General features: G+C 41.7%; 1 protein-coding gene across 1 annotated transcript in view; it reads left to right on the forward strand.

The window, feature by feature from the left end:
- Nucleotides 1-24,045, forward strand: part of TXNDC11 (thioredoxin domain containing 11) — a 1,107,203-nt gene that overhangs the window by 154,071 nt on the left and 929,087 nt on the right. The window contains exon 3 of the mRNA XM_044089417.1: nt 24,034-24,045. This exon is cut by the window's right edge and continues 86 nt beyond it. Within this exon, the coding sequence (XP_043945352.1) occupies nt 24,034-24,045 (12 nt within the window). The remainder of the gene's footprint in view (nt 1-24,033) is intronic.

The following is a 24,045-nucleotide window of genomic DNA, read 5'->3' on the forward strand; positions in this document are numbered from 1 at the left end:
CCAATGAATATAATACACATATCTGTATATACATTTCTATACAGAATAAATACAAATTTTGCAAATACACATATCTGTATATACATTTCTATACAGAATAAATACAAATTTTGCAAATATTATCATGGCACGGTGGGAGAAGTGTTATTTGTTTCCTAGTGTTTTTTATTATTATTATTATATAACTATGTATATTAGAGATCTTGACTATTTACTTGTTGCCTGGGATCTTGACTATTTACTTGTTGCCTGGAAGGGTCCACCTGGGGAGATTCCGCATTTTTTTGAATATGTTAATCAGACTACGAAATTTTTAACATTTACCCATACTAATAGGTTGGATAAAATTGCTTATTTGGATGTATTGGTTACCAAGACTGTGGGAGATATGGGATTGAAGTCAACTATATATAGAAAACCGACCTACTCGAATAGTTATTTACATTATTCTAGTAGCCATCCTTCAGACATTAAACATTGGGTAGTTAAAGGCCAAATGGTGAGGGCAGCATGCATGCTATTTGAATATGAAAATTGTTTTGGATGAATGTAGCCATATTTCTAATATTTTTTTGAACCAAGGGTATCCTTCATGGTTTGTAACTAAAATACAGAATGACGTTATTATGAAACGTTGGAATGGAATATATGTTCCTTTGTTGTCAGTTCAGAATACTGATCATGGTGAGCGGACTAGTCGAGTGGTAGGGTTTATGGATAACAATGACTCCCAGCTGTGGATGGTGTGGTTAGTGGTAAAGCAGATATTGTTCCATTGAATACATCTAAAGGAAAAGATATTTTTTGTCCATTTGTTACAATGTATCATTTTAGTAGCTATATAATTTCTGATATTTTATGTAAAAATTGGAACATAATGGAGGATCACAACATAGCAGACAGATTGGAAGCACACCCTAACATTGTGTATAGAAGAGGCCCAAATATAAAAAAATATTTTTCGAAAGGCAGGGCCCAGTTGTGAATATGGTTAAGATGACTCCCTGTGGGATGTGCCATCAATGTAGTCATGTATTTACTGGTTCTTGTTTTGAAGTCAGGAATAAAAAAAATACATATAAAGGGTAAGTTTAGCTGTTATTCCCAAGCTGTAGTCTATATTACTGTCTGTCTGCAGTGTTCAGCCTTTTATATAGGAAAGACCTAGCGAAAACTAGCTCAAAGAATTTATGAGCATTTATTATGAGATCTCACATTAGAAAGAAATTAATGCATTATACAGACATTTAAAAATATATCCTCAGCATACATTCAAGTTTGCAGTTGTACATCAAGTCAAGATGGATCCCCGGGGTGGGCCATGGAAATTATATTTAGAACAGAAGGAAACATGTTGGCAAATATTTTCAAATGCTAGCTTCCCAGTTGGTCTCAATGACAAAATTTCAATTTCTCGTTTTTTAAAATTGAAATGATTGTATAGTTTATATATATATATATATATATATATATATATATATATATATATATATATAGGGTTAGATTTGAAAATGTTGAACTGCTGAAATATTGGTATTTCAGAAGATCGATCTTTTCAAATTGTAAAAAAAAAACAAAAAAAATAGAAGAAAACAAGGAAAAGTTACTGCAAGGGGCAAGCCCCCCTGCACCCCCACACCTCCTCTACGTAAATATACCAACTCCGAGATCGCGCTACACTGGCAGTACAGTGCGGAACGGGAAGTTTCCCATTCCCTGCTGTAGCGCGATCTCGGAGTTGGTATATTTAAGTAGGGGTGTGCAGGGCTTTCTGCAGTAACGTCATCTTGTTTTTTTTTCTGTTTTTTGTTTTTTTTTACAATTTGAAAAGATCAATCTTCTGAAATATCGTTCATATGGTCTTTGATATTTCAGCAGTTCGATGTTTTCAAATGTAACTTTCTCTCTCTCTCTATATATATATATATATATATATATATATATATATATATATATATATATAAATGTATAATATTTTTTATATGTATTCTGTATAGAAATGTATATGCAGATATGTGTATATTCATTGGCAATTAGAGTTAATTGAGTTTCAGTAATTGTTCTTTCATTGACTGCTGGATTTATTTATTGGGGACATGATATAAAAGAGTTAATTTCTTAATTAATAGTGTCTGATGAAGTTTGGTGATTGTACTAAATGAAAGCGCTCATAAGAAATAGATCTACATTTTTGGTCCACCTCGTTTTTTGCCATTTTCCTACTGCCGTGCCTTTTCTGTTCTTATTGTATATCTGTGACATTATGCACATATTTACCATTTAATAGCCCCCCCAGCACACACACATGATACAGAACTGCAGAAAGCGAGACGGAGTTACCACCTGTCAATCAGGTGCACTGATACTGTTCATAAAAAGCTCTTTTATGCTTTTTTGTGACATCCTTCCAGAGGAGGATGCATACATGGTACATGCAGATCCCTGGTAAGAGATTCTCGCTGACTTTGAGTCAGTCCTTACATTGTTAGAGTGCGTGAGCATTTTGTAGTCCACAAAGGAAATGTGACCATTGATGGCAACCATAATGTATAGCTGAATTTACTTTAACTTACGTTTACTATGTGCCCTTGCATTAAAATCATTAAGAAAAAGAAATCAGAAGTACTTAACTGTGTTTAAATGCACATGTGACTATGTGTGTGTGCGCGCGCATGTGCGTGCGCACATATGTAGAGTGTGTGCGTGAATATTTTTTATTTATATATATATATATATATATATATATATATATATATATATGTATGTATATATATATATATATATATATATATGTAATATGGACGCACACCCACACAGAAATATATACACGTGTATATAATATGAATATATATAAGTTGTGTGTATAAAAATGTGTATACAATGATAGAATGTATGTTCAGACCCCAAAATGAGTGTGAAAGAACCAAAGGTGGAGTTGTATCCATCTTCATTAAAGCCAAATACACCTCTAGACTGTTTAAACAGTGACTCTCTTGAGCTGTTCCATGTCCAACTAACTATAGGTAAAGCACTCTAGCACTTGGTTTCTAGCTACAGGTCCCCGACCTTTAACGAAGAGATGCACACCACCTACCTGGACTTATTAGAGTCACTCACTTTCTTTTATGAAGCCATAAAATATTCACTTGCTGATTCCTGGTCATTTAGGGAACAGTAACATCTTGCAGCACTGTGACATATGCAATATGGGCGCATGCAATTCATTATTTATAATAAAGTTAACATAGATAGAGTTAAGCATTATTAATGTATACACACTAGTAAATGTGTAATGTTTTACTTATTTGCTTTCACACATTGGCTATGTGTTGCACATGCAGTCTTTGTCAGTATTTTTTTTGTATTGCTAAGTGCATTTATTACTTGTTATTCTGTTTGCAGTGTAGCCCGAGTGATAGCTGAAAAGGGTCCTGGGACCAGTTCAGTTTCCTGGTTATCAAAGTATAAATAAATATGAAATAGAATAAAAGGGGGGGGGTGAACATGACAGAAATAATTAAGGAACTAATAAAGCACATTTTAATTCTGCATCATTCGTGAGAGAGGGAAAAAAAAACTTCCCACTGAAGGTATTGAGAAGTAGCAGACAGACTTACTTTAAAGCACTTGTCACCCGTACATATACAGCAAGGGACATTTATTGCAGTGAGTTTTCACACCTCAGCATGAGAGTGGGGGGAAGATGTCAGTTCTTTTAGAACTACAAAAGAATCCCTTTACAAAAGCCTGCTATTTGCCTACTTTCTCTTGCTGGAAGTAGCTAACAGCTATTTGTAGTGTAGAACAAACTCTGACAGATGCATAAACAAGGCTCATTCAGGGAAGCATAAAAGTAGCTCCGTTACAGAAGGTGTGTTAGATGACAGTGCGTCACAGTCCTGCCATTCACCGCCACTTCCTTATGTCTAGCATGACTCATATAAAGAGGAGAAAGCAAAATCGAGTTACCAAGGCAGGCCCTATTGCCCACCATTTTGTGGGCAATGCATTAAAATTGTAAAAGAAGCACTTTGAGGCATTAAAATAGCTCAGAAAAGAAAGATGATATGTAAAATGTTTTTTTGAGTTCTAAAGTGGAGTTTTCCTTTAAGGAATGCATGATTTAATAGCATAGCTTCAGTAACTTGATAAAGACTTAATGAACTGAGAACTCAAGACAGACTGTTTTTATAAATTAAGGTAGCCTCTCATAAGAAGGTGGTATTTAAGTGATTGTCATCTTTTGGCTGCACAGTTGTGCACCCATATGAAGGAAGGTAATTTGCCTCATGTGACTTGGAGCAAGATAAGTAGAGGGAATTTTGCCTGAAAGTTCCAGCTGAATCATTGGAACAACCAGAAGCCCCTTACCTGACTATTTTAACCACACTGGGGGAGTATGGCACTATAAGATCTTTATGATGGATGGGGTCCACACTGTACAAGACCTGGTAGATTAGTACCAAGATGTTGGATATTACAGGTTCTAAAGCATATACATATTTCTAGCATGAAATTCTGCCCTCATTGTAGATGATGAGCTTGATTGCTTTCCGGAGGCCCCAGGTAGTGTGCATTGCAGTAGTCAAAGAAGGACATTACCAGTGATGGAACTACTACACTCAACACTGAAAAAGCTGGCAGTATTAAATGCCTTGATATCACACTGACATTTTGATTTGACAAATATGAGGCTACAGTGACTTTTGGCCTGCTCCTCTTTTAAAAGGGTAATTAAGTAGGTATCCTGTCTGTGTCCATTTACTTATTTATGATTGTAAAATTTTAAAAGAGGATTTTTTTTAAGTATGCAGATAGCCTGAACATGTTTAATTGTGCAAGGGCTGTAAAAAAGCCCGTTGAGGTATTTTACTTAAATACATTATGTAATGACACTCCTTTCCTTTTGAGTCCAAGGAAGTGTAAGGTAATGTGCAGTGGTAATGGCCCAACATGAGACTGTTTATTTAATAGAGAGGGACCTGGGTGCAATTTATGTTGGGTGATTAAGGCCCTGTGGGGAGAGTTTTAGCAGCTCTAACTCTGAACATTGAGAGAGAAGTTCTCCACCATTTTTGTAAATTTTCATTTAAGATACTTGGCTCCTGTACTGTGTTTTACAGATTTGTCTTGCTAAGGTAGTTGAGAAAGTAGAGGGAATGTATTGTGAAGAGTGTTTTTGCAGTTGTAAATTGAGAGAAGCTTGCAGATGTAAAACTACACTGTAGGAAGTTGAGACTGTACAAAGAAAGCTTACCCAAAGTGTTTGGTAGTCCTCAAGTAATTTTGTGGAGGACTGAAATATCTCCAATGTTTTTGCTGTATGCAAGATTTAATTTCCATTTATTGTTCACCTAACTACCTGAATCCTGAGGGCACTCATCATCGTATGATGAAAGAAGGGTGTATCACAGGTGACTGAAAAAGCATTCTAGTGCTAGTGTACAAGAACAAAGAGGACATTCACAGCTGTGGACAATACAGAGTTATTAAACTCCTGTCCTGCTGAATGAAGGGACTGGAGAGTGAGAATGATAAATTAATGAGTTGTAGAAGGTAAGATGGGATGTCAGCAGTTTAAATTCGTATCAGGATGTAGGACAACCGACCCAGTGTTCACAGTGGTGAGATGAGGAAACAGTCCAACAGCATTCTTAGACTTGGAGAAGGCATGTGATTAGGTCCCAAGAAAGATTATCTCAAGTTCAAGTTAGTTTGCAAATGCTTTCCTTCTGGACATATCACCTAACCGCCACTCTCTCCTTCACCAGCAAAGCACATTTGTCTTCCTCACAATTATAAGGAGTATCTACCTACAATAAGGTGGCTAGATTTCCTGCTAACCACACTTACCAGTCTCACCATTGTCTTTCCCCAAAACAATTAGACTGTAGCTCTGACCAAGATCTGCTACAAATATATAAACCCAAGAGCAAAACTGGTTGTATCCTGTACAGTTACAACCCCACCATATCCTGGAATAAATTTACTTTAGAAATTAGATCCCTTAAACACCCTTAGCAATTCTAAATAGCCTCTAGAGAATATCTGAAAACCAGTCTGGTCGTGCCACTGCACTCATCCTCCCTAAGCTACTTTCCTATACATCTAAGACTCCTATTTACCTCCCCCCTCCCACTTTTACTCTTTCCCCTGTATAACTTCTCACCTCCCCTTTTTTCCTTGTGTAATCTCACTACCCCTTTCCCTGCACAACCTACAATCTATTTTTAGCCTTTCTAACTCCTTTTACTCATCTCTCTTCCTCCCCACTATGCCCCTATACTCTTTCCCATATTGAAACCTTACTAGCCTTAATGTCATACAGATTTTGTGTGCATGGATATTGAGCTACTCATGTACATCTCTTGTACTGGTTGAATGCTATACCCTTAGCATATCCTCATTATTTACCATTGTAGAATTATTTCATATTGTATGTAGATGGTGCATGCTTATTGACTTTGTATCAAATTCTTATTCTGTTATGCTATTAAATTGTATATTACTGTGGAGCTTTCCTCCCTGGGTCTCTGCTGAAAATGAGCCACCAAGCTCAGTCAGACTAACCCAGTCAACAAATGTAAAATAAAATAAATTCCCCTATGCTAATATGTGACATCTCTTCCACATTGTATACATTATATATGGTTAATTTCTTTGTGCTCTTGCGTTACTTTTGCTACTTTTTACACTTTGTGCTCTACCCCTTCATTATTTCAGTCTCTTCTTCCCTCCTTAGTCTAACCATCCCTTCCTTATTGTCCCTTATACCATGTATTTTTATTACTTTATTGATTTATTGCTGTCTTCACACATTTTGCTTGTGTTCATAATACTATTTGTTAACTTGCTTATCTACTGTAATTTATGTTTGTTCTAATAGAGACTGAAATAAGTCCATTTGGATCAGTTTTCTACCCCAGTTACCAAACTGAATAAATAAAATAAGCTGATTTGGGCAGTTTTGCAATGGTTTGAAGTTTTGGAAACATTGGTAGAATTAGTGTAGGGTCTGTACATAGATATAATGGCACAAATATGTACATTACTTGGATTCAGAGGGGCTTCCATTGAGACTTGGCTGTGATCAGGGTTCAGCTCTGAGCCCACTCATGTTTGCACAGACGATGGATTACAGTAGCCAGTTTGGAGGGGCCAGGTCAGCAAAGCTGTTATATTCAGGTGTTGTGGCATTACAAGCAGACTCTGAACTGTAACTTCAGCATGGTCTTAACTAGAGTACAGACAAGGCAGTGGTTGGTCCTGGTTGCAAATGAGGGAAATTGGAAAAAGCTGAAAATTGTGGTAGAAGAGAAAATAGTGGAACACACTAAAAGCTTCACGTATGTGGGAGGTGTGGTTGAGGGGGAGGAAAGTCTGAATGAGGAGGTCAAAGCTGGAATCTGAGGGGCTGTAGCCAGTTGGCATAGAGTATCAGGGGGTAGTATATGATAGAAGAATGCCAGAGAAGCTGAGGAGTAAGGTATTTGTAAGAGTGGTGCAATCCGTGCTTCTGGGCAATGAAGGTATTGCATCTGAGTAAGCCTGAGGTGATTTGAGATGGAGTGTCTGAGATTGGTAGGATTCACATCGTGGGACAGATGCAGACATGAAGATATCTCAGCGAAAGCTAACATAATCCCAGTTGCATTGAAGGTCTAGTAGAACCAATTACAGTGGCTAGGTCATATGTGTTGGAAAGCGCAAAGTGATTTGGTAAAGAAAGTCTGGGAGAAGCAAGAAGGAAAGATGAGGTGAGGATGTCCAGCCAAGAGATGGATGAATTGCATGAGCAAAGACCTGCAGCATTCAGGTATGACTGTCAGTGAAGTAAGGGAATTGACTCTGGATCAAGAGATATGGTGATAGTTGACCTGACGGTCCACCTATTTGCAGAAATGGGGAAGGAGGTTGATAGTAACGAACACAATAACTACCTGTGTCAGAAAGTTTACTTTGGACTTTGAAATTAGTGATTTTTGCCTATAGTTCTTGGATGTGGTTATTTTAGATTGACTGAAACCTGTCAGCTAGAATTTTGAGCAGCTCAGGGAAAGGAATAAACTTTGTACTTTTCATGTAGTTGAGTCTTTTTTTTGTTTTAAAATGTCTCTGGACACCTCCGTAGTGAAAGACTCTTAAAGTCTATCTGCTTTCTTTTGTTTTTAGTGGTTTACATTGGTACTTTAGCTACTTATCTGATGCTGTGTCTTTCATTCTTCCTCACCACTGGGTTTAGGATCCAACCCTCTGATCCATCTCAGCAGCTCTTCTCCTAGTCTTCGGATCCAAGCCTGTAACTCCTCCCTTTACCCACAACCCTCACTGCTTCCTCCAAATACTTGGTTTTAGCTTGCAACGTTCAAGACTAAACGAACGATCCGACCTTCTGATATGCTTTGCAAATTATCATTGTTCTTTTTTCTATTAGTGCTTCTCCCTTGTTAGTACTGTTTAGAGTAGTTAACTAGTTTTAATAGTTATAATATTCTTACTAGTTTAAATAGTTTGGAATAGTTCAAATAGTTATTCTAGCTGTGTGTATTTGTAGATTACTTAAACTGGCAAAAATTAAATTTTTGAGTAGTGTTAATTCTTTGCTGGTTAGGATTTCTAGTTTTTCGCTGGCGTCAGGGAGTGTCTGTGTGTGTCCCTGTGTGTGGTCTCTAATGACCTCGCTTTCATTTTGTCTCCCTTCTCAGTCTTGTCAGTGAATTGATAAGCCCACTGGATTCAAGAAATGTACGTCTTGTGGGTATAAGGTCCCCAATTCAGATGCCCACAAGAAGTGTATTTTGTTTAGGTGCTGCACATCTCAAGAGGGACTGCCAGATTTGTGCCACCTTTAATCAAAGCGCCTCCTTGGATCGGAGAAATTGATTTTTGATAGGTCTGTTTCTCTCAGGGGGTCAACACCCCTCAGCTCCTACATCTTCTGATCTTAAGAAGAGACCTCTGAAGTCTCAATCTTCCCTGTTGGAACCTTCGAGATCCAAGAGTTCGGATCTTGAATCCTCTGATCCAACTCCTAGACTACCTGCGTTGGATCCTGTTCATCTCTCTGATCCAATGGCTCTGGGTCTGTCAACCAGTTCCCCCTGTCCTCACATTGCTTCAGCTCCAGCAGTTTTGGATCTGGGAGCTAGGCGTTGTATTATGGACCTTTTCAAACATTATCGACAACTCTGCCGGAGAGGATCTTCCACACCCCCACTAAGACTTCCAGATCAGCCTCTACTACTATTTCCAGAGCTTCCAGGAGTTTGCCACAACTGGCATGGACAGAATGATGCAAAAGATGTTCATCGTGTTTCACTGTTGCAGTCATTACACTTGGGTTATTCTGCTGACAGGCTACCCGCAGTCGGTCTGAATTCCAAAGTCCTGGTCCGGCGTCGGTTGCTGTCACCTCTTCCCTGACGTCAGTGCGCCAGGGGTATAAAAGATGCAGCCGATGCCATTTTCTTCAGTCTTTCTTGCCGTGCGGTGCCCGAAGCAAAAGCAGTTTGCAAGTGCTGGTCAGCCGACTCCTGAGATTTTCGAATCCGAATTTCAGATCCAAAGTCTTCATTAAAGCTAAGTACCCTGTTGGGGAAACTTTTTTCTTGCTCCAGACCGATGTCAGAAAAAGTTACAATTGTATTTCTTGTGGGAAGCAAATACCTCATAAGGATTTTCATTCTTACTGTATTCCTTGCTTAGGCCCTGACCACGACGTTGCTAGCTGTCGGTTTTGTGCTAGATTTAACCAGCGCACTATTAAGCATTGGTACGATTTTGCATTTCATTACTTTGGCTGAAGATTTAACTATATAATGCTGTCGGAACAGTCGACGACCGGAGTTTACAAAAAACACAAGGACAAGGAAAAGTATAGGCATCCGAGGTCCAAAACCGATGATGAGGCCTCCGCTAGGCCAGTCGCCGGTTCGCCGGTTCTCAGAGAGGCGCTTTCGCAGCCCCTGACGCCCACTACCTCAGAGCCACAGGCCGTTTCCGACTCCCACGTGGAGCAGACTAGGTCTCTGGATACTCAAGGTATTGGACATTTGGAAACTGTTCCCTCAGATGGGTCCGGAGCCGCTGAGCAGGCATCGGCTTCTGAGGGTGTCGTCAGACCTACACAGTTAATGTTAAGCCAACTTCAGCTTCAAAGGCAAAGACTAAAGCAGCTCTAAAGACAAAGAAACAAATGCAGTATTGTCCTACTCAGACTTCCATGCCTAAAAAACAGATGCTTAAAATGGCCGAAGACCTAATTACTTTGATCAGGGGTTCCCATCCCCCTCCAGATAAGAGGCCTAGGCAAGAGACAGAATAGGAATCTTCAGATCAGGTTTCCATTTCCTCTGACTCCTCTTCTGATCAGGGATACTCCCTTCCTCCCTATGAGGATTCTGATGCTGAAGAGTCTATTCTTTCAGCCTCTCCTCTTGAGGGTTATTCTTTTGGGGAAACCCTTCACACCATGAGGGAGCACTTTCACTGGGAGAGCCAAGATTACTCAGAATCTAAGAAAAGGCTCAGACTTTCTTTTACTACCTCAGCACAGACCTCTTGCAATTCCACCTGTTCTGGACATAGTAGATGATGTATTTTCAGAGTCCAGCCTGTCTCCTGACTCTTTACCCCCTGCACCGGTTAAGCCAGACAGATACAGGGTTCCAGATTCCCACAAATTTCTATACAAAAACCCTGCTGCTGACCCAGAAACTATATCTCAGGGTCCCGAAGGGGTCAAGGCTTCCACTGCAAAAAACCCTGCCCCCTCTGATAGGGATTCCAAGGCTCTGGACAGATGGGGAAAAGTTTACACTTCTGCCACCTTGGCTGTAAGGGCTTTAAATTGTCAGTTTCATATGCTTAAATATCAGCAATACTTAATGTCACTTCTAAAACAGAAAATGTTGACAAATTCTGAGAGTGCAGATAACAAGGAAATGCAGGATTTATTGCATGCAGCTGAACAAGTGGGGAAACATACTTTGCAATGTGGTTTTGATTCACTGGAGGCCTCTTGCAGGGCCGCTGTTACAGGTTCTGTCAGAAGGCATGCTTGGTTAAAGGAACAACATCTGCCTGATCATGTTAAAGCAAAATTATTGTATGCTCCTTTACAGCATGATACTCTATGTGGTGTTAAGGCAGAAGAGGTGTTGAAGAAAATGGAGGATAAAGTGAAATCTGTGCAGACAGTTAAGGATTTCTTACAGGTACAACCACCCAGATTTAGCAGGAACTGGCCTACAAAGAATTGGTCCTTTGCAGTGTCAGGCAGGCCACAAAGAGGCAGATACAGACGCCCTAGAGGCAGATCCCAGCCTCAAGGCCCATACAGGCCTAAACAATGGGGTGCTCCTACCTCCAAAAGCGGAGAAGACAAATCGCACCCATATAGAAAACGGTCCCAATGACTTTCCTCTGCCAATATCAAGCACTTATCTTTTGGCAGCCCCCTTAGGGGGAAAACTAGCACTTTTCTCACAAAATTGGCATGTAGTCACCCAGGACAAATGGGTCTTGAATATGGTGTCCCAGGACTACAGGTTCCACTTTCACACCCTGCCAAAGGCAAAAGGTATGCCAGACCTGCCACAAAATCAATGGGCAGAGGCACAAAAACAAGTTACATCCCTCATGGACATGAGGGCCATTCAGCAATTACCACAGCAGAGCAGGGGACAAGGATTTTACTCAAGACTATTCCTGGTACCCAGAATGGAGGCCAATACTGGACCTGTCTACTCTAAACACTTTTCTGGACGTTCCAAAATTCAAAATGTTGACTCTGCAGCAGCTTCTGCCCATGCTGGGCAGAAGGCTTGGCTTGTAACTTTGGACCTAAAAGAGGCATACCTGCATGTCCCAGTCAGACAAAATTGCAGACGATACCTCAGATTCATAACTGGATCAATGCACTACCAATTCTCTGCACTGGCCTTTGGCTTATCTACTATGCTCAAGGTCTTCACAAAATGCCTGGCACCAGTAATTGCTTTCTGCAGACAAAGGGGAATTCAGATATACCCTTACTTGGACGACTGCCTTATTCAAGCAGAGAACAAAGACATTCTACTGAGGCATCTGGCGTTTGTAAAAAGATTATTAATTTGCCTAGGGTACACGGTAAACGAAAAGAAATCAAAACAATACCCTCTCAAGAGATAATATTCCTGGGTGCAAGCTTAAATACAACTGCCCAGATGGCTTATCTCATGCCAGACAAACAAAGGCAACTGACATCTTACTTCGAAATGTTGGCAACAAAGACCCAGTTATCTGCAAGAAAAATTCTGCAGGCTTTGGACTTCATGGCCTCCTGCATTCTACTAATTCCATATGCAAGACTGTATATGAGGAAACTACAATGGTACTTAAAAAGTGTTTGGACTCAACATTGCCACAGTCTGGAAACATTAATTACCCTCATTCTCTGCCTGCAACAGGAGTTTCGATGGTGGGCACAGGCCTGTCACCACAACAAGGGACAGCCATTCACTCTACCCACGGCCAGGCAGACACTAACAACAGATACATCAGACTATGCCTGGGGAGCACACATGGCAGGAAAATGTGTTCCGGGAACATGGCCAACAAGTCAAATGCATCTTCATATCAATCAAAAAGAGATGCTAGCTGTTCAGAAGGCCCTGACGGCCTTCAAGGGTCTACTTCATCCAGGACAACTGTTGATAAAGACGGACAATACTACAGTCATGTGGTACATAAACAAACAGGGCGGCACACATTCCTACCACCTCTGCAGACAAGCCATGACTTTGTGGAACACGGCATTGACTTATCAAGTACACCTGCAAGCACAATTCCTGCCAGGAAAGACAAATACTGTGGCAGACAAACTAAGCAGAAATCTCAAGGATCCTCACGAGTGGAAACTAGATCCACAAATCTTCAGCATGATAACAAGGAAATGGGGATGCACAGACATAGATCTATTTGCCTCCCCTCACAACTGCCAACTACAGAGATTCTGCACAAGGACTTATCACAAACAAGCATGGAAAGTGGATGCCCTATCATTCAGCTGGAAAACCCTTACAGTATATGCCTTTCCTCCACTGCCTCTCCTTCCTAGGGTACTCCACTCCTAAAGGTCAGACAAGAGAAGCCAAAAATTATACTGATTGCCCCAGACTGGCCACGCCAGCACTGGTACCCAATCCTAAAGAGCTTGTCTCAAGGCCCAGCCTGGACATTACCCCAAATTCCTCATGTGCTGACCCAACAAAACAATCAGATCCTACACAGCCAGCTCATAACCCTAAATCTGGCTGCATGGCTGATAATTTAACCTTTCAGAACACATCTCTCTCTAAAGCAGTTATGGATGTTATTTTGGAGGCCAGGAGGCCCAGCACCAGAAAATCTTATACAGGAAAATGGAAGAGATTCTGTGCTTGGAACCAGGCACAAGGAATGGACACGGTTGTACCAAATATTCCTCAGATTTTACAATACCTAACTGAGATGCTGGACAAAGGCCACGCCTTCTCATCAATTAAGATCCATGCCTCTGCCATTTTAGCTCATTACAATATGGATCCACCTATTTTTTTCTCATCCATTGCTAAGGCAGTACCTCAGAGGGGCCAAAAACATAACACCTCCAAGGAGAGCTCCATCAACTGCATGGGACCTCAATTTTGTCTTGGAAAAGCTCACACTGCCTCCTTTTGAGCCAGCCAATACAGCTGAAATAAAATACTTATCATGGAAAACAGCTCTGTTCTCAGCAAGAAGAGTCTCAGAATTACAGGCACTAATGGCTGTGGAACCTTTTATTATTTTCCATCCGGACAGGGTTTCTGTAAGGACAAACCCGACATTTATGCCTAAGGTAGTGTCCAGTGTGGCTCTTAACCAAACCATTCATTTGCCTACCTTTTATCCAAACCCACAGAATAAGGGGGAGAGACGTCTGCATTCTTTGGACATACACAGACAGCTACGCTTCTACTTGGACAAAACTAAAGCTTTCAGAAAGACTGAACAACTCTTAGTGGCATATGCTGCAGGATCGAAAGGAAAAGGTATTTCAAAGCAGACTATTTCAAAATGGATAGGCCATTGCATTTGTTTCTGCTATTCACAACATGGCAAATCAGTGCCTAAGGGCATTAGGCCACATTCAACCAGAGCAGCAGCCATTTCAGCAGCCTTCCTCAGAGGAGTACCAACCAAGGACATTTTGGAGGCTGCAACTTGGACTTCAGTGCACACTTTTACAAAGCACTACCACTTAACTCTTTACTCTAAATCCAGAGCAGGCTTTGCCACTGCAGTTCTGCAGGGCCTCATAGCCACTCCTAATTCTATTTAGGCCCAGCCACCCAACCTCAGCTTTGTGATTCAACCCAGGTGTAATGACTGCAACAGTGAAACACGATGAGCATAGTACAGTTGTGTACCTACCATAAATGTAGATGTACAAGTGTATTCACTGTTGCAGTCCAGTTACCCTTCCACCATCCCCCTTTCATTGCTGGGACTTATCTGTACTTCTCTATTCTATACAACCTATGTGGTGTATTTGTTTGTAGATGAAGGTAATGTTTATGTTAGTACATGCTTTTTTATGAGCAGAATGTTTAGCCTACCCTTTTGGGGGCACCTGACATCTGGGACAACAAAAACTGAAGAAAATGGCATTGGCTGCATCTTTTATACCCCTGGTGCACTGACGTTAGGGAAGAGGCTGCAGCAACCGACGCCAGACCAGGACTTTGGAATTTAGGCAGACTGCGGGTAGCCTGCCAGCAGGATAACCCAAGTGTAATGACTGCAACAGTGAATACACTCGAACATCTACATTTATGATAGGTACACAACTGTACATTCTTCTAGCCCAAATTCAGTTGGGATACTTCCAACTCATCCCCTATTGGATCTGTGAGCCTCCCATCCAGAAATAGTCTTTCTACTACTCAGATCCAAACTTTAGCTTTGGAGTCCAGGGATCCAAGATCCCCAAGAGGTAAGGCACCAGATCTGAAGACTCGTGTCTCTGATCTGATAGCAACCCTGACCAGCTCTGCTCCTTGCAGTTCGAGTCAGAGTGGGTCTTTGATCTGAGAGGTCTGCACTGGATCCAAGGGGCAGAGCTCTGTTCCAATCAGCTCGGAGACCTCCCTTCCTTAGGAGCCTTGGCCCTAGACAGCACAGGTCTGGTCCGGAAAGCACAGGTCTAGGGATGGCTGCCTGTTTCTTACCTCGCTTTGGCTCCAAGGGAGGTGGCAGTGGTTTCCCTGGGTTCTTATGCTTTCAGGGTTGTGGAAAGCGTATTCTGTGTTAGCAGGGACACATCCTTTTTTATCTTTGCTCCCTCCCCCTTGCCCCCCAGCTGTTGTGAGCTCAGGGACACATCTTTTTATCTTGGTTCCCTCCCCCTTGCCCTCCAGCTGTTGTGAGCTCAGAACCCATCATGTCTGTCTGGTCAGCCAGTTCCTGAAGGCCACCAAACGTGTCCCTCCCGCCCCGGTTGCTCCTCCTCTTCTGATACCTCCCCAGACCACACCACTGAGGAGGTCCCCTAGAAAAGGATGTGTAAAAGGAGGCACATAGACTCCCCCATGGAGTCTGTCACAGAGTACACTGACTTTGAGGAAGGTGACAGGTCCCCAGATCTCCCCCTGATGTTTCCTTTGGGGACATCATGGATTTTCTTAGACAGATTGGTGGTTGGTCAGCTCAGAATCCTTCACCTGAAGAGTCTGTGCTGTTGGGGACCTTTGGGAAAGGTCCATCTACATCTTGGGTGACTCCCCTGGCGGATGACCTCATTGACCTGGTCCCCTGCTGGACCTGGAAAGAACCGGACACCGTTGAACCTATCCTAAAATGACCACACAAGATTCTGTCCTCGCCTTATGATCGTGAGAACTGGAGCAAAGGTGTGGCAGTTGATGCCATCATTGTGGCAGCAGTGACTAAAAAGGAGCAAGCACAACAGAGCTCCAGTGTCCATCCTTCAAGCAATGAGTCCAGAGCAATGGACAGGATTGGGAAGCACAATTATGCCTCGGCCACTTTCGCTCTGTGGTCATTAAATTATATGGCACACTTCACACCTGCAAAGGGATTTGATTAAGCTGTTGACAAGTTCTCTTGCAGAGTCCATGACGACAGAGGACCTCAAAAAGGTTTTTCCACAGCTGGCCACTCTTACTTCTCTTACCAATTTGTCAATGAGGTTAATTTCCCATGCTGCGGAAGGCACTTATTGAGCAGCTGGCTCAGACATAACTATGCATTGTCATTACTGGATGTGGCTCTGCGATTTCATGGAACCCTTTAAGACATTTTTTATTAATGCCCCTTTTGACAGTTTCTCCCTTTTCAGACCGCTAGTTAAAGAAACGCTTACTTGCAGTGAGCAGGAAGGAAAGATCCTGTCTGCCATTGGCATAAAGTTTTCAACCCCTCAGCACACCTTTTCCAGGAACCAATGAGGTGGTAAGCAACTACAGTTCCATAAGTCTCTGGGTCCTTTCCTAGACATGCAGGGAGAATCTTCTTCCAGAGGAAGATGTAGAGGTCTCGGTGACGGATGCTATCCTATGGGTAGAGGGGGTTTGCAGACTCTGGGTTTTCAGGATTCTTTTCCCAATAAACCCCATCAGTGCTCCTGAAGCAATGCCCAGCTTCTCTTTTCTGGAGGCAGTCGGGGAGGGAAACAACTGAGTGCTAAACATCATATCCAGATGATATTGTATCCCCTTTTCCCTTCCATCTTCAGTAGCAAACAAGAAGCTCCCCGATGTTCCACCCAATTGGAAAACTGCTTCAAAAAAAGTCATCCAAAAGGTCCTGACCGAACAAGTAGGCTCCAGAACTTACTCCCACTTCTTTTTAGTGTCAAAGAAAATGGAAGACCAAAGACCAATTCTGGATCAAAGCAGACTGAACCGATTTGTAAAAATTTTATTGGAGTTTGTGTTACAGTCCATGGTGCACTCATCGTTTTTCTATTGACATTGTTTATTTGATGAGAGTGCTTCACCTGGCGGCGTTGTTTCTTTTTTATCATAGATTTGTAAAGAAGTCCAAGTTCTTGGATGGTTATGGTACAGTCCAGTCTACGCTTCTGCGCAGAGACGTTGGGATGTGCTCCATAGATTTCCAGGATGCGTACTACCACTTAAAGATACACAGGTGCTCCAAGAAATTTCTGCACTGCCAGTCATTATCAGTTTAGAGCACTGCCCTTTGGACTCACCACAGCCCCCTGGGTGTTTACCAAATGCATGGCAGTAGTGACAGCTCATCTACGGCTCCAAGGATTCCAAGTGTTTCCATACTTAAATGACTGACTCCTCATTGCCCCAACCAGGCCTCAACTAATACAGGCCATAAGCTTCCTTCTCAATATCTCCAGATCTTTGGGGGTTTCTATAAATTTTGCAAAATCCAAACTAGATCCATGACAAAACAAAGTTCATTGGGACTAAGCTGGACACTCAAAGGACAATGGCATATCTACCATTGCAGAGGATAACGACCCTATGAAATCAGATACAGGACATGTTGTTCCACTCCTCTCCTCCCGGGAGACTGACTCTACAGGTATTGGGATCCATGGCAGCTACTATAGTGTTAGTCCTTCTGGCTCTGCTCTTCTTCTTGAGGGTTCTGCAATGAACCTTAGTGGTTCTGTGATCGATTCTGTGCTAACCCCTCTCCACGCCAGTAAAACTCACCCCAATCCACAAACACCACATGTGATAGTGGCTTCATTGCCGAGACTTACACCTAGGCAGACCGTTTTCTCTTTCCCATCTAATAGCCACGGTGACCACAGATGCTTCCCAATTAGGGTGGGGGGGCATTACATGGGAAGGATGGTCCAAGGCATGTGGTCCCTTACAGAGGCCAATTTGCACATAAACGTCCTAGCGATGAGCGCAGTCCTATCCGTTGCAAGCCTTCCAGGATGATCTTCCTCTTGGGACTGTTGCTTTACATACAGACAGCATGTCAGTAGTCTATTACATCAACAAACAAGGAGGGACCCGTTCTTACACATTGTGCAGGGAGGCCATGAGGGTCTGGGAATAGGCAATCTCTCTGGACCAGTTTCTAGTTGTAACATGTTTACCGGGGAAAACCAGTGTGTTGACAGACAGACTCATCCGGTCCCTTTTAGCTCCTCATGAGTGGTCCCTCAATCTGTAGCGAATGTGATTTTCAACTATTGGGGCCAGCCTTGCTGCGATCTCTTTGCCTCGCCCGAACAACAAGTGCAGCAAGTTCTTTGCACTGATCCCCCCTCACCGGGAGTCACTGAGGGATGCTCTAGTTCATGATTGGCTGCCAATTCTCCTTTTATGCTTATTCCCCCTCTTCACCTAAGGCTTAGATTTCTGCAGAAGGCAAGAAGGTTGAAGTGCTCAGTCATCCTCATTGCCCCCTTCTGGCCTCACCAAGTATGGTTCCCCTTCTGTGGTATCATCTCAAGCATCCTTCCTGGATTCTGGAGCCCAACCAGGACCTCCTGTCTCACCTGTCAGAATTGCATCACCCCAATCTACACACCCTCGAACGAATTCCATCAACTGTCAGACAGTCCAGGCTCACCTCCCTAGTCAAGAATATTGTTCTAGCCTCTCAGAAGTCTTCCACCAAGAAGGTTTACAAAAGTAAGTGGAAGAGGTTTGCTATATAGGTTAGCAAAGAGAACATTAACCCCTTTTCAACATCTGGTCCTGATGTTTTCCTTTAGTCTTTTATTTAATCAAGGAGTTAGCTTTTTTACATTCAAGCTACAATTTGCAGCAATTTCAAATTTTCATGCTGGACATGCCTCCTTATAGGCCTCTAAATTGTGCAGCGCCTTTTTGAAAGGGGTTTTCCTCCTACGAACTCCTGTCAAGGAACCTTGTCTGCCATGGGATCTCATGCTGTTGTTACAAGGGTTCACACAGAAGCCCTTTGAACCATCAGAGACTTGTGATTTCAAGTTTCTTTCCTGGAAAACAGTTCTCCTGGCAGCATTGACATCGGCGAAAAGCATCTCTGAATTACAGGTCTTGTCTTCGAAGCCACCCTGTATCATTTTCCACAAGGACAGTGTCTCTCTACATACTAATCCCTCCTTTATGCCTAAGATCAGGACTGGCCTTTGATCAACTGGTGCCCTAGGCGAAAGGTCACCACAACTCCCCCCAACACCACCCTGGTCTACCTACACCATCCAGATTACTGGAAAAGTGCCCCTGATAGAGTGGCGCCCTAGGCGGCTGCATAGGTGGCCTATGCCTAAGGCCAGCTAATTCTAAGATGGGCACTGAAGCAAACCATCAGTTCGCCCAACAGCTGATATTCTTTCCTGTGTTTACAAATAAGGGTGAATACATGCTGTATCTTCTTGATGTTAATAGACAATTATGTTTTCTACCTCCACAGAATGAAATAACATAGAAAAGCAGTCCAACTCTTTGTCATACTCTCCTGATCATTTGGGTCAGCCATTTTCTTTAGTTATCTATCAAAATAGATCTCGGACTGTATTTCATAGATTTATTGTTAAGTAGGTTTGACTTTACCCCAGCCACCCAAGGCTCATTCTACCAGATCTTTGGCTATATCTGCAGCCTTCTTTTCCACATCTTCAGCTGAGGATACTTGTGCAGCAGCCACCTGATCTACAATTCATCCCCTTTGTTATTCATTACAAACTAGACATTATTTCTAGAAAAAAGAGCAGCCTTTGGTGGCCCTTATGGAAGAACATGACTGGGCACCATTGAAACAAAGAGAAATGTAGCTGGAGACTCTGACCCAGTGTTGAAGAATGAAAGAGACAACATCAGATTTCAAAGTTATATATTTACCATAACTAGGTATCTGTGTCTTTCATTCTTCCTCACCTTCCCCTTATGTTCCTGGAAGAATGCTAGAGAAGTTAGAACCCATGGGTTCTATGTGTGGGCCTCTGTAGGTAAACAGATTTCTTACCTTTCTTTCCCCTTGGGACTAATTATGAGATTGTATACATATATTACCTAAGAGTATTTCCTTTAGGTAAGGTTAATTGGAAGCAGCAAACTCAATGCTTGATGAAGCAGTGGGGGGTTATGGGTAAAGGGAGGAGCTATAGGCTTAGATCTGAAGTCTAGGAGAAGAGCGGCCAAGTCGGATCCTAACCCCAGTGGCGAGGAAGAATGAAAATACATCACCGATACCTAGTTATGGTAAGTACATAACTTTAAAATTAGAGTTTTTGTGTAGCTTAGAACTTCACTGTTCTCTCCCACACTTAGACCAGTTAATGCCTGTGCAGTTCTAGGTTCATAGGTGTTTAGTGGGCTAATGACCACAAGGGCCCTTTTTAAGCCTAGCCATGCATCCAAAATCTGACAAGTTCTGATAACCTTGATAAGTGTAAGCAGGGGCTTGAGAGTTGAAATATTTACAAGCTAGTGCCTGGGAGATGAACTGTCCATTAGAGACATGGGTGCAAACCAGGGATGAATTTCTGTGCCCCATCTAATTGTCCAGCTTGCACTTGAATTGGGTTAGAGCGGAACTCTGCTTCACATGGATAGTGCACCTGTTTCAGAGATGGGGTACTCTCTGAAATACATACCTGTCTCTCCAGCAGGTCCTATTTATATTACAGGCAAGGTTAAGTGTTTAGAATGGTTAATTTTGGTGTTGTTTGTTTTGTGGATATGCAAGATGTCCATCAGAGTGGGGTCTGACAATGCTGTGCATGTTAGGCATAGATCTCCCCTCCTGTAGGAAACAGAATACAGGGATAGAGTTCCTGGCCTTAGAACATTAAGGACCTGTTTCCTATTGATAGTAGGCAGAGTTATATTTGACGGTATTTCCTGAGGGAAGGTTGGGTATATTTGGAGCTGAATGCTGTATGACATTCCTCTTGAGACTTTATTTAATAGTTTTGTCGTATGTTTGTAACCTTATCACTTCTGCTAGTTATCAGCTTCTGTAAGGGATTCATTTTAAAACGGAGCACAGTAATGTGTACTGGTGGAACTTCATTAGGGTGGTATTGATGGTGACTGGTTCACTGAATGTTCATATGTTCACCACTTAACAGACTTTAAAACCCCTTGCCTAATGACAATGTAATTTTTTTAATTGTTTGACTTGAAGATCTACCTTCTGTTCAGCTGTAGTATCGCTTAAATGCTGTAAATGGTTACGCTTCAAGTTTGAGTGCTTTTATGACTAAAATCCTGTCATAAGTCCCAACAGTGAAAACATTTCAAGGACAACGTGATTCAGATTAATCCTCCTGCATTTTTTTCAGATGTCAAAATTTTGTAGTCTAGATTTGCTCATTTTCTGTATTATACTATTGTAAATGTGTCCCCTTAGTAACAATCATGAATGGAGTTTTTTCCTTTTTGTGGTGTGTGAAAGGGCTGGAAACGCACAGCATAACTGACACCAAGCACATGTTGCTTATATCATAACCTTTTGAGGAACTGGTCCTGTATATGGTTTGTGACAGCTGCATTATGTGGTGTGAGCCTTACATTTCCAGGTCACTTATGTCTAGGCTTTTTGAGGAATTTTTTGTAAACAATAAACATCTTTACTAAAATATCATGTATGACATATATGCCATGTTATAATTATATAAATGAAACTAAACCATAGCAACCGACACAGTAGGCAACTCTGACTCCATATCATAGCTCAAAAAAAAAGAAATTTCCCCAAATACTCAAATTGGTCACCCAGCATCTCCGATAGAGCAGTCTGCAGGGAATCCTTCGTCTGACAATTCGTCACACTGTCAGAAAATATGCTCCCATTTACCTCCTTCTCCATCACACCTCCAACACCTGCCATCCACCCAAGGAAAAATTCCTTGAGCTTTTTGAGGAGCTGGCCCTGCACATGGTCGGAAGGGAAGCTGTTTTACATGTGGTAGGAGCCAATAAATAAAGTAAGTTGCTGTTGCACCATCCTTTTACAGGCCTGTCATAATTATTAATATGTTGCGGTTTACTTTGTCTTTATTGTTCTTTATTAGGATGGTTAGAATTACATTCTTGAATATATTCACATGTTTACCTGACATCCAGTGGTTGATTTGTGTCTTTTGGCCCATTAAAACAGTTGCATGCAGTCTTGTCCAACTGTGAAGGTTCCATCAGCTTCTTATAAGTCATGTTTCTCAGGATTGCTGTTGCGTTCAGGTTGCAAATGATCATTGAAGTTAGTGTAGATTGTGTGCAGTTTTACATGTAGCCATAAAATGTCTGACATGCTCCGTAAAGGTTGTTTGCACATGAGCCGAAGAGTCACTGCTTTTCTCTCTAGGGAAAGAATGAAGACTTGATAAAAATGCTGCCTCTCTATCCCTTGCTTTTCTAAGTTATAACTTAGGTGTTCAGTACAGTACATAATGGATAGTACTTTCTCTCCCTGCCTGAATGTTTAGGTGGTTAACCATTTTTATTGACAAACTGGATTAGAATTTAAGTAAGGTGGGATCTGATGGTGACTTTTAAATGTAGTTTGAGGACTGAGGTGACCACCATGAGAGGCACATGATCATCTGATAGATTATTGCCCATTTGTGGAAATTGTGAGTTTTTGATTTGTATTATCCTTTCTGCAGCAGACTTTTTTTGCTCATTTGCTCCTGCTGCCTGCCAGTCATCGTCCGTATTTTCACCTGTTGAGATATTCATTCAGTCTTCCCTGAGGACAAGAGTTGGCTGAGAGTAGCCTCATTTTGACAACCATCAGTAGTCGTTCAAGGCAGTTTCTGTTTGTTTACAACCGTAGCATCCCTAGGCATACTAGGTTATGTGTGAGAAGGGGTGTGCAATGGGCTGCCACAAGGGATGCTCCTCATTTCTGCAAGAGACATTGCATTTAATCAGTTCTACCTATCAACCCTAAAGCATGCAAGGTCTCCACCAAGGAAGTAGCATGTGCCTTCAGTACACATAACCCTCTGGGGGGGTATGTGGAGAGGAGAGTGGACCCCATTCCTGGCCCTCCCTGCCTGGCTGCTCCAGTGCTGGGGCACCCCTAAATGAGCCATGGTCACTTTGGTCAAAGTCAGGGCTCTATCCATTTGCACCATGGAGCCAATCTTAGGTCCATCTTAACAGGTGTGTGATGTACTGTACCTCTATACGGTCCTAGATTCGGAAAATTGGTAAACTTTTTATCGTTTAGAAAATGCATTCTATTACAAAAATGCTGTTTTGTTAATTTTCTGTTTGAATAAAAGCAATAGTTAAAAACGTTTCCTGATCTTTCTTGTTGGACCTCATTGACTCTTGCGTTAAGAGGTTAGAGTTATGTACCAGGAAGTGACCATGCATTTAAATTCCATCTGGGTAATGCACCATAAGCCTGCCTTTTTGTCACTTCATATTTCAATTCCTGTTTGTATTATACTAACTTACCTTTAATTTTTCTATAAACTTGCTACAATTTCTCTAAATATGAAGTCATTGTCGTATAACTAATATCTAGTCTTAAACAATGTTTTTATAATGTGCCCAATTTGATATTATTTAAAAATATTACAAGAACAACTACAGTTTAGAGATTGTAAAATTACTATTAGAATGTTTTGTAATACTTTGGAGATTTTCTTCCTGGGCCTCTGCTGACAGTGGCCTCCTACCCAGTCAGATTTTCCCAGTAATGAAATGTCAAATGAATAAATAATGCAGTAAGAGTGAGATTGGTTGACACTTGGTATCGTCTTTGTTTCTGACATTGTTTCCTTGACTTACTTTTAGAATGCTGACCAAAAGAGAGTATGTGCATTCCTGGTTGTTTAGGTCATTTCTGTTACAAGAACTCCACTGTAAATGGTTAATTTGCAGGTGGTCTGTATGGGATATCCGGCAGTTTACTGTGTGTAAATGGATTGCGCTTACCCAAGGGAACATGTAGTTTTCCAGCTTGAGAGTGTGTGGGGGTGATATTAAAGTGCAGATTTTTTTCAGCACTGTAAATCATGCTTGTTAGAGAAACTTTGTAACAGAGCATCTGTTCTTTCTGCAGGTGCTCTTTGTA

Source organism: Protopterus annectens, chromosome 12.part0 (genome assembly GCF_019279795.1).
Source record: "Protopterus annectens isolate FY-2018-M chromosome 12.part0, PAN1.0, whole genome shotgun sequence".
NCBI classification, from domain to species: Eukaryota; Metazoa; Chordata; order Ceratodontiformes; family Protopteridae; genus Protopterus; species Protopterus annectens.